Consider the following 11,567-nt stretch of genomic DNA (forward strand, 5'->3'; position numbering starts at 1 on the left):
CTCGTGGGGTGGCGTCCTTCCGCGAGCCGGGTGATGCGCGCGGACCAGGCCTCCTCTTGGTACCGGCGGATGTCCGGGCTCTACGCGGTGGGAGCCTGGACCACGTTGGGCTCCTTTATTTATTTAGGACGGAAAAAGAGCAAGTCCCCAGGTACGACCCTCCGGCGGCCCTCCGCGGCCCTCCGCGGCCCTCCGCGGCGGGGGGGGGAGGGGGGTTGTCCCGAGGGGCGGTCACAGAAGCGGCCTCGCTGCGGTGCAAGCCTCGGGTTTATTCTGCAACACTAGTGGGAACTGCTGTTGGGAGCAGTTCGCTGTAACTGAGTCTGCCTGGAGTCTCCCTTTAAGTCCTCCTGCCTGTTCGTGCATTTGAAGAATCTGTGCAAGATTCCAGAGGGAATGTCAGAGACCCTGGACGGAGATGTATGTAAGGAGGTGCTGCGGCGGCCACGTTGGTCCGCGTTGCGCTTGGCGAGCAGACGGTTGGAGCCGCTCCGCCAGCCGGGGAGCCTTCGTCCTGCCCGGTACCCGGCGGAGAGGAAATCCGCGGACCGGGAGCGCGTTCCGGGCCGGGGGCCGCACTTGCTGGAGGGTATGGACTTTGTGTGTGGATGAAGGTTTCCTAGAACTGGGGCATCTGGTGGCTCAGTGGTCAGGCGTCTGCCTTTGTCTCAGGTCGTGATCCTGGGGTCCTGGGATCCAGTGGGATCCAGTCCCGCGTCGGGCTCCCTGCAGGGAGCCTGCTTCTCCCTCTGCCTGTGTCTCTGCCTCTCTCTCTCTGTGTCTCTCATGAATAAATATATAAAATCTTAAAAAAAAAAAAAGAAGAAGAAGAAGAGAAAGAAAGAAAGAGAAGAAAGAAAGAAAAAGAAAGAAAGAAAATATCCTGGAACTGCGGTTGCACGGATCTGAATATACTAAAAGCCATTCAGGGGTACATTTCAAACGAGTTGGTTGTAGGATACGTACATCTTGGGAAAGCTGTTCTGTAAAAACCATGCTGAAGATTACATTGAGTGATGAAGATTACCAGTGGCCTGAAAGTCCATGTGTCCAGTAGTGAGCTTTGAAACATTGCAGTGTCCGTAGTAGCGGTCGTGCCATAGTTCTTTATTTTTCTTTTTTATGGAGAGAAAATGGTGTCAGGAACTTGACGGGGGGTGGGAGAGTAATTCTTATCTCAGTTTATTTTATTTCTTAGACTTGACTAATAATTTTAAGGACTGCTGTCTTAAGTTTAAAAAGTTAATAATTCATGTCTTCCATTTTTTTCTAAAGGTGATGAAGTAGAGCAAAAGGATGTGTCAAGAAATGAAATGCTTGAGCCCCCAAAAGGGTTTTACATGGAAACAATTGTGACGTATAAAGAAGATTTTGTTCCAGTCACTGACAGGATCCTCAACTTCTTAAAATCATGGACAGGTGGCCCCGGACCAGAATCATGATTAACTGCTGAATGCTGAGGATGCCCGGGTGGCTCAGCAGTTTAGCGCCTGCCTTCAGCCCAGGGCGTGATCCTGGAGACCTGGGATCGAGTCCAACATCGGGCTCCCTGCATGGAGCCTGCTTCTCCCTCTGCCTGTGTCTCTGCCTCTCTCTCTCTCTCCCTTTCTCTCTCTCTCTCTATCTCTCATGAATAAATATCTCTCATGAATAAATAAATAAAATCTTAAAAAAAAAAAGGGAAAAACTGCTGAATGCTTAAAACCAGTACTTTTGTTCAGCATCTACATTTGATGGATGCTTTGATTTCCAGTTTATGTTTGTGAAAAGTGGATCTGTATAATTTAATTTTGCTGTAAAACAAAATCACTAGTAGTATGCAATAAATCTTTCCTTGAGGAAAAGCAAACTTGCATATTTAAGAGGTGTCTCTCACAAGAGTGAAAGGTTGAAGTGAAATTTCACGTGGAGCTTCCATAAGCTCAGTTTTCTGAAACTGTTTCATGTAACTTTATATTTCTTTCATGTTGTTGGCAGATAGGGCTTTAGTGGCCCCTTGAAGGCTGCATTCAGCAAATCTCCCACCTTCAGTCTGGGATTTATAGCAGCCCTTTGGTACGATTGGGTATTTGGTAAGTATGTTATAAATTAGATTTTATAACTCCTGAATTAAACAGACTTGGCCTGAGACGCCTGGGTGGCTCAGTGGTTGAGCAACTGCCTTTGGCTTAGGGCATGATCCTGGGGTCCTGGGATTGAGTCCCAGATCAGGTTCCCCTCAGGGAGACTGCATCTCTCTCTACCTGTGCCTTTGCTTGTCTGTGTCTCTCACGAATAAATAGACTAAAAAATAAATAGACTTGACCTTTTTATTAGGATCCATATAGGTACTCCTCATTCCTTCAGGAGGGTTGGAATCAACCCCAACTGTGGCTACCAGTATTCTAGATACAGGGTACAGGGGATACAAAGTCAAGACTACGTGGGTCGTGCCCTAGATTGCTGCACTGATCTCCACTGGCTCTTACGGTTACAAGTAACAAACCAATGTAAGTGAGCTTAAATCAGAAAGGGGTGTTTATCAGAGATGTATATGGACAGCTCAGAATTACAGCTGAGTGTGTTGAGGTCCTAAGAGAGCCTGGCACCAGAATGGGAAGGCAGGCGGCCACTCGCTCGGCCTGCGCGGGCTCTTGTCTGCCTTGTTGGCTCTCATTACATGCCAGCCTCTCTCCCCTCCAACCCCACTTTCTGCAGTAGTAGAGCAAGGCTTTTGTCGTGGAGCCTGCTTGGGGTTCTCTCTCTCCTTCTATTGCTCCCCCCCAACACACCACGCCCCAGTCTCTCTGTTTTAAAAAATTTTAAAGGTGGCATTCATTTCTCATTTGGGTAATGCTGCTTCCTAGCTATTTGGGACCCTGTGAGGAATAGGGATGCCTGGTAGGACAGGAATCCAGCATTTCTAGCTTCCTGCTACAGAACTGTTACTTTTAAACCTTTGCCTTGATTCCTTCTTGGTGTTGGTTCTACCATGTGGGGGGCCTGAGGAGTGTTTTGGTGCAGTCAACCTAAATGGCAAAAGATTCCAGGAAGTGACAGCTTCAGATGCCAGCAGCAGAGAGCCCCTTCCCAGGAATATCAGAGGTCAAGAATGGGTCACTACCTATAGGGTGAGTGCCCCGGTGGACCACCATGATCGGCAGCAAACATAGCAAGAAACAAGGAAGGTGACGGAAGGGAGAGAATCCAAAGCATGGAGAGGTGGGAACTGCAGCATAAACCTCATGGGAAACATTCCCAACTCAGAAACACAAGAACGAGGACTTGGGGTGTTTGGCAGGTGAGAGCTAGTAATAGGTGACACCTGGGATAAATGAGCTTCCACCTTCACCTGGCAGTCGGTTTACCCAGAATCCATAATCTTGTGCCTCCGCCAACCCCCCTGAGGGGACATTGGCTTAGATTTTCCTGGGATTGTCTGGGTGTGTTAGCTGGATCTAGCCTCATGTGCCTCTCATATCAGCCTAGACCAAACTCCCCTGAACCGGAGATCTGTATCCACCCAGCATTACCACTTGTCCCCTAGCTTCATCAAACCCCACAGCTGGAATCACTGCCTTCACCCACAGCATGCTCTTCATTTTGTGAAGATGTATATAATTTTGTGGAGACATTTTTTATACCTGAAAATGTTTTTATTCTATTCTCATGCTTGATTACTAATTGGCTTGGGTATAGAATTCCAAATTGGATAACATTTTTTCCTCCAAATTTTGAAAGCATTGATTCACTGTATTCTAGCCATCCCAATATTGTAGGTAAGAGTCCCAATCCTTTGTGACCTATTTTTTCCTTCCTGGAGCCTTGGGACCCTTACTTTACTATTCTGAAATCTCAATGATGCATCTTGTGTAGCTCTTTATATATTTTTTAAAGATTTATTTACTCATTTTACAGAGAGAGAGTACAAGCAGGGAAAGGCAGAGGGAGAGAATATCCAAGCAGACTCAGGACACTGAGCCCAGGGCAGGGCTCAGTCCCATGACCCAGGAGATCATGACCTCAGCCAAAACCAAGAGTCAGACATTTAATCGACTAATCCACCCAGGTGCCCCCGTGTGGCTCTTTTTCATTTGGCTGATCACTTAGTGGACTCTGAATTTCTATAGACTCTTATTCAGTTCTGGAGGATTTTCTTATTTTTAGCAATTTCTCCCCCCACCTTTTTTTTTTTTTTAAGATTTTATATATTTGTTTGACAGCACAGGTAGGTGGAGTGGCAAGCAGAGGGAGAGGGAGATGCAGGCTCCCCACTGAGCAGGGAGCCTGGTATGGGACTTGATCCCAGGACCTTGGGATCATGACCTGAACCGAAGGCAGGCACTTAACTGACTGAGACACACAGATACCCCTCTTCCCTGTCTTTTTAGTTGTTGTTATTCTCTTTGTCTGAAAATCCTAATGGACATTCCAGACCTGTTTTTCATCATTTTGTAATTTTCTTAACTACTCTTCATCTCTGTTTTGCTCTACTTTTTTTGGAGAGGACCATTCATCTATATAGTCAACAAATATGTCCTGAGCCCCTACCCTGTGCCAGGCATTGTTCTGTGTTGTTGGGCACTATACAAACAGTGACTTAGGCTGTTTTACCTTTTACCCAGGGAAGCAGATAATAAAACCAGAAAATACAGGTCTTCTATAATCCAACTTTTTTTCCAATATTTTATTTATTTATTCATGAGAGAGAGAGAGAGAGAGGCAGAGACACAGGCAGAGGGAGAAGCAGGCTCCATGCAGGGATCCTGATGTGGGACTTGATCCTGGGACTCCGGGATCATGCCCTGGGCCAAAGGCAGGCGCTAAACCGCTGAGCCACCCGGGGATCCATATAATCCAACTTTTTAATTGAATTTTTTATATTGGCTACATCTTTAACTTTCAAGAGCTCTTTCTTGTTTTCAGTTCTTTTTTTTTTTTGGATAGAGAATGCTCAAGTTAGGGATGAGGGGTTGGCAGAGGGGCAGAGGGAGGAGAGAGAGAATCTCAAGCAGATTCCATGCCCAGCTTGGAGTTTGATGCGCCCCTCTTCATTCTTTTTTTTTTTTTTTAAGATTTTATTTATTTATTCATGAGAGACAGAGGGTGGGGGAGCAGAGACACAGGCAGAGAGAGAAGCAGGCTCCATGCAGGGAGCCCAATGTGCGACCCGATCCTGGGTCCCCAGGATCACACCCTGGGCGGAAGGCAGTGCTAAACTGCTGAGCCACTTGGGCTGCCCTCTTGGTTCTTTTTTTAATGGCATCTCATTCACTGATGAACATTACCTTCTCATTGCTGAAAATATTCTAATATGTTTTACTCTCTTTTGCGTTGTGCCAGAAGTTCCCTTCTGCTGTTTGTTTTGCTCTCTGTCAGGTTGGAAGTATTTGTATAAAGCCCCCTCTTCCTGGACAGGTCTGGATTTAAGAACCATTTGCATCTGTGGGAGAGCTCTTATGATCAGGGTAAGTAAGGCCAGCTTTCTACCGGGGATGGCCTGGCTGGCAGGGTTCTTTGCAACATGCCAGAGACCTAGAGTGGTTCGTGTGGAAAAGGAACTCTGGAAAGGACACGGGAGAACTCCCAGGATTGGAAAGAGGGTCAGGGAAGCCTGGTTAGAGACATTTGGGCCAAGAATGGCACTCCAGGTATGGTGCTTGATTGCTGCCAAGTCCAGGCACCGTGGGAACATGTGGTGCTGGGGGGCAAGCCCCAGAATGGCTTCCTGGAGTGGCCTGCTTCTCATCACTCACCTCTAACTCTGTTTTGTGTAGTGAAACTCAATTGATAGTTGAGGGCCCACATGTCTGGGCCCTCACTGCAAAGGAAGCTGGGAAAGTGAGTTTCTGGTTCCCATAGTAGAGATGTGTGAGGAAGTTCTCTGTCCTCTGTCCTTCCTAGAGGAAGATGTCCACAAAATGCTGGTTAGGTAAATACCATGACAGATGTCCCATTCTGGCAGCAGGCTCCACTTTTATTGGGAAGACCTGAAATGTCAGCATCTGGCAATCATTTATCCCAGAAGTTCCTGTCTCTGCCCCCTGCAGGTAGATGCCTGACACTAGGAATTCTGGGAGCTGGGTGGGGGAGGGGTTTGGGGTACTTGGTCAGTACACAGATTTCATATAGTCCAGTGCTCTGTCCTCTGGCTGCCCCCGTGAGTATCTCCAAGCACAAACCTCCACTCTCCTGAGTAAAGGCCAGGGAAGTTCCTGGCTCTGTAGTGGGGGTCTGGTGCTTACACAGACCCTCGCATCCCTCTACTTGCAGCCTATCTCCCACGGTGTACCTGCTACTTCCAATCACTGAGCTCTTCCAAGTTTCTATGGGGCTAAAGGTAAAGAGCTGGCTTCTCTCTCTCTCTCTCTTTTTTTAATATATATATATATATATATATATACATATATATATATATATTTTTAATGAGTTCGATTTGCCAACATATAGTATAACATCCAGTGCTCATCCCATCAAGTGCCCCCCTCAATGCCTGTCACCTAATCACCCTATCCCCCCGCCTGCCTTCCCTTCCACTACCCCTTGTTCATTTCCCAGAGTTAGGAGTCTCTCATGGTTTGTCTCCCTAATTCTTCCCACTCAGTTCCCCTCCTTTCCCCTATAATCCACTATTTCCTATATTCCCCATATGAGTAAAACCATATGATGATTGTCCTTCTCTGATTGATTTACTTCACTCAGCATAATACCCTCCAGTTCCATCCACGTTGAAGCAAATGGCGGGTATTTGTCGTTTCTAATACCTGAGGAATATTCCATTGTATACATAGACCACATCTTCTTTATCCATTCATCTGTCGAAAGGACATTGAGGATCCTTCCACAGTTTGGCTGTTGTGGACATTGCTGCTATGAACGTTCGGGTGCAGGTGTCCTGCCGTTTCACTGCATCTGTATCTTTGGGGTAAATCCTCAGTAGTGCAATTGCTGGGTCATAGGGTATCTCTATTTTTAACTCTTTGAGGAACCTCCACACAGTTTTCCAGAGTGGCTGCACCAGTTCACATTCCCACCAACAGTGCAAGAGGGTTCCCCTTTCTCCGCATCCTCTCCAACATTTGTTGTTTCCTGTCTTGTTAATTTTCCGCATTCTCACTGGTGTGAGGTGGTATCTCCTTGTGGTTTTGATTTGTATTTCCCTGATGACCAGTGATGTGGAGCATTTTCTCATGTGCTTCTTGGCCATGTGTAGGTTTTCTTTGGTGAGATTTCTGTTCACGTCTTCTGCCCATTTCATGATTGGATTGTTTGTTTCTTTGCTGTTGAGTTTAATAAGTTCTTTATAGATCTTGGATACTAGCCCTTTATCTGATAGGTCATTTGCAAATATCTTCTCCCATTCTGTAGGTTGTCTTTTAGTTTTGTTGACTGTTTCCTTTGCTGTGCAGAAGCTTTTTATCTTGATTAAGTCCCATAGTTCATTTTTTGCTTTTGTTTCCCTTAGTTTCATAGATGTATTTTGCAAGAAGTTGCTGTGGCCAAGTTCAAAAAGGGTGTTGCCTGTGTTCTCCTCTAGGATTTTGATGAATTCTTGTCTCACATTTAGATCTTTCATCCATTTTGAGTTTATCTTTGTGTCTGGTGTAAGAGAAGGGTCTAGTTTCATTCTTCTGCATGTGGCTGTCCCATTTTCCCAACATCATTTATTGAAGAGGCTGTCTTTTTTCCAATGGATATTCTTTCCTGGTTTGTAGAATATTAGTTGACCATAGAGTTGAGGACCCATTTCTGGGCTCTCTATTCTGTTCCATTGATCTATGTGTCTGTTTTTGTGCCAGCACCACACTGTCTTGATGATCACAGCTTTGTAATACAGCTTGAAATCCAGCATTGAGATGCCCTGGCTCTGGTTTTCTTTTTCAATATTCCCCTGGCTATTCAGGGTCTTTTCTGATTCCATACAAATCTTAAGATGATTTGTTCCAACTCTCTGAAGAAAGTCCATGGTATTTTGATAGGGATTGCATTAAACGTGTAAATTGCCCTGGGTAACATTGACATTTTCACAATATTAATTCTTCCAATCCATGAGCATGGAATATTTTTCCATGTCTTTGTGTCTTCCTCAATTTCTTTTAGGAGTGTTCTGTTTTTAGGGTATAGATCTTTACCTCTTTGGTTAGGTTTATTCCTAGGTATCTTATGCTTTTGGGTGCAATTGTAAATGGGATTGACTCCTTCACTTCTCTTTCTTCAGTCTCATTGTTAGTGTATAGAAATGCCACTGATTTCTGGGCATTGATTTTGTATCTTGCCACGTTGCTGAATTGCTATATGAGTTCTAGCAATCTTGAGGTAAGAGGTGGCTTCTCATCCATGTTCCCTTTGCAGGCCGGATGGAGTTTGTTTGCTCGACCAGACTTCAGCCAGGCTCCTGAACCTGGTCCGAGGTCCCTCTGGGCACTTCCTTGTAAAAATACAGTTTTAGGAAGAATCCTGCTAAGTCACTTTCACCAGAACCTCCCTGCTTGATACCAACCACCTCGATATCTGATTGGGTTCCTCATCCTCCACTATCCCTCCAGTGATGCCGACAGCCTGGCCTGTCTTCAGCAATGATCCTGGTAGGTCAGCTTAATCAGAACCTACCTTGTTCCTGATGTTTCTTCCTGGTCATCCACTGATTCCCACTCTGCTGCTTGATTGTGAATTCTCACTTGCCCACGCTGTATTTAGAGCTGAACCCCACTTCTCTCCCTGCCCTGAGTAGAGTCAGTCTTACTGTGCTCTAACAAGAGTCCTTCAGTATTTTGTTCTTTAACAGCCTTCAGGTTTCTGCTTCTTCCCTTCCATTATGTTAGTCACCAGGTCTCTACTTGATTTCTCTCTTTATGGATTATGCTCTAAGGAGACATGGCTCCAAGTTTTATTGAAGTAGAGGTTTGCATTGACACACAAAAAGATCTTTAGTGGTTGCCTAGTGGTTGTTGGTGAAGCATTCAACTCTTGGTTTTGGCTCAGGTCATGATCTTAGGGTCATGAGATTGAGCCCCATGTCAGGTTCTGTGCTCAGCAGGAAGTCTGCTTCAGATTCTCTCCATCTGCCCCACCCCCACTCTCTTTCTCTGTCTCACTAAAAATAAATAAGTAAATCTTTAAAGAAAAGATCTTTAGTGTCAGCTATACTCAAAAAACTTTTTTTAAGTCTTTGAGATCTACTTACATTTCCTTGTTTAAAATACTTAAGTCGGGATCCCTGGGTGGCGCAGCGGTTTAGCGCCTGCCTTTGGCCCAGGGTGCGATCCTGGAGACCCGGGATCGAATCCCACATCGGGCTCCCAGTGCATGGAGCCTGTTTCTCCCTCTGCCTATGTCTCTGCCTCTCTCTCTCTCTCTCTCTCTCTCTCTGTGTGTGTGTGTGACTATCATAAATAAAAAAAAAAAATACTTAAATCCCAACTGCTTGTGCTAAGACCATGTTCTTCCTCCATAACAATTTTCTTTCTTTCTTTCTTTCTTTCTTTCTTTCTTTCTTTCTTTCTTTCTTTCTTTCTTTTTAAGGATTTTACTTATTTTTTTCCTTTTTTCTTTTTATTTTATTTATTCATAGAGACAGAGAGAGAGAGGGGCAGAGACACAGGCAGAGGGAGAAGCAGGCTCCACGCAGGGAGCCCAATGTGGGACTTGATCCCGGGTCTCCAGGATCAGGTCCTAGGCTGAAGGCGGTGCTAAACCACTGTTCCACCAGGGCTGCCCATTTTTTTTCCTTTTTTTTTAAATAAAGATTTTATTTTTGTATTCACGAGAGACACACAGGCAGAGGGAGAAGCAGGCTCCTCACAGGAAGCCTGATGCAGGACTCGATCCCTGGACCCTGGGATCACACCCTGAGTCAAAGGCAGATGCTTAACTGCTGAGCCATTCACGCATCCCTGTTTATTTATTTGACAGAGAAAGAGCATGCACACAAGTAGGGGGAGCAGCAGGCAGAGGGAGAGGGCCTAACTATAGCATCTTACATTCATAAGGGTTTGTTCTCATGCAAGTATCCAGCAGTGGGCAGTCCCAGGCTGGTGGAAGGGATCTATAGAGTCATCCTGGGCCCAGGCTCCTTTTGTCCTTCTGGTTCTCCATCCATAGAAAGTGGCTTCCATCTTCTAGTTGGAATGGAAACTTCCATCCTTCCTTCCATCCTTTCCATCCTTCAGGATGGCTGCTGAGGACTCCATACTCCTGGATGGAGGAAATGGACTAATGCAAAGGGCCCTACAGTTCGGCTCCATCCTGACACTATTTACCCAGTGACAGCATCAGATCCCCCAAGTCAAGGGCGTAGTCCTGCAAGACTGTAAGACTGTTACCTCCCTCCCAGATGTGTCACAACCCAGATCCTCCTGCCCTGTGCTTCTGCCTGTGGTAATAGGCTTTGCCAACAATACTGTACTTGGACTTGACACCAGTCTCAAGGCCAGATTGTTACCTGTACTTCTAACCTACCAGTTATGGATCAGAGATTCCTGGGGCACCTGGGTGGCCCAGTGGTTGAGTGCCTGCCTTTGGCTCAGGTCATGATCCTGAGGTCCTGGGATCGAGTCCCACATTGGGCTCCCCACCCAGGAGCCTGCTTTTCCCTCTGCCTATGTCTCTGCCTCTCTCTCTGTCTCTCATAAATAAATAAATAAATAATAAATAAATTCTTTTAAAAAAATCAGAGTTTCTCATGACCTCCTCCTTGGGTTTAATTAATGTGCTAGAGCGGCTCACAGAACTCGGAGAGACATTTTAATGACTAGATGACCAGTTAATTATGAAAGAATGTAATTCAGGAGCAGACAGATGGAAGAGATGCACAGGGCAAGGTGTCAGGAAAGGGCGGAGAGCTTCCCTGTTCTCTCTGAGCACGCCTTTCCCCAATCCCCAAGTGTTAACCAACAGGAAGCTTTCAGAACCCTGTCCTTTGGGGTTTTTCAGGGAGGCTTCATTACATAGGTGTGACTGATTAAATCCTGGACCATTGGCAATGGAACCCGACCTCCAGCCCCTCTGCCCTCCCCAGAGGTTGGGGGTGGGGTTGAAATTTCCAACCCTTCAATTGCATGATTGCTTCTGCTGATGACCACCCCTCCTCCTTAGGTGGGGCCCAAAAGTCACCTCATTAATGTAACAGAGGACATAGGTATCACTCTCATCAGTTAGGTAATTCCAGGAATTTAGGGAACTCTGTAGCAGGAATAAAGGAAGGCCAAATACATATGTGTTATTACAAATCACAATACCACAGCTTGTTAAACACAATACTCCAAATGATATTAAGAGCACTTGCTATCTTTCTTTTACCTGATACTGCAAATTTTGGATGATTTTTGTTTCTATCATCCTGACAGAACTGTCATTGGCGGGGCCGGGACTCAGTGACTTGGTTCCCAGCCCTGCCCAGTCTTGGCTGTCTCAGCAAATACTAGAGGAGGGTCACGTCCAAGAGTCCAAGATGAGGTATTTTGAGTGGATTTCATGGAAGGGATCAGGAGAGCACAGCTCAGGGTCTTTCTGGTGATATCAGAGGACTATCTTGCCACGTTTTTCTGTTTTTTTCAGTTACAGATTCAGCATATGTCAAAATGAACATG

The 11,567-nt window shown here is 45.7% G+C and overlaps 1 protein-coding gene across 2 annotated transcripts; it reads left to right on the plus strand.

The window, feature by feature from the left end:
- Positions 1 to 2,033, plus strand: SMIM26 (small integral membrane protein 26). Of its 2 annotated transcripts, none has more exons than XM_055303288.1 (2): positions 1 to 151; positions 1,276 to 1,881. In XM_055303288.1, the coding sequence occupies exons 1-2, from the start codon at positions 34 to 36 to the stop codon at positions 1,440 to 1,442; spliced, it is 285 nt and encodes a 94-aa protein (XP_055159263.1). In that variant the 5' UTR covers positions 1 to 33; the 3' UTR covers positions 1,443 to 1,881. The 2 variants fall into 2 exon arrangements, with proteins under 2 accessions (XP_055159263.1, XP_055159262.1); XM_055303287.1 differs by lacking the exon at positions 1 to 151 and adding an exon at positions 164 to 589 and having other exon boundaries at positions 1,276 to 2,033.
- Positions 2,034 to 11,567: the final 9,534 nt, after the last annotated feature.

The sequence above is a fragment of the Nyctereutes procyonoides genome, unplaced genomic scaffold, assembly GCF_905146905.1.
Source record: "Nyctereutes procyonoides isolate TBG_1078 unplaced genomic scaffold, NYPRO_anot_genome, whole genome shotgun sequence".
NCBI classification, from domain to species: Eukaryota; Metazoa; Chordata; class Mammalia; order Carnivora; family Canidae; genus Nyctereutes; species Nyctereutes procyonoides.

Coding starts and splice junctions, on each gene's coding strand:
- SMIM26 (XM_055303287.1), top strand. CDS start 397: ATGTCAGAGACCCTGGACGGAGATGTATGTAAGGAGGTGCTGCGGCGG. Junction 590..1,275: donor GGGGCCGCACTTGCTGGAGG/GTATGGACTTTG, acceptor TTTTTTCTAAAG/GTGATGAAGTAGAGCAAAAG.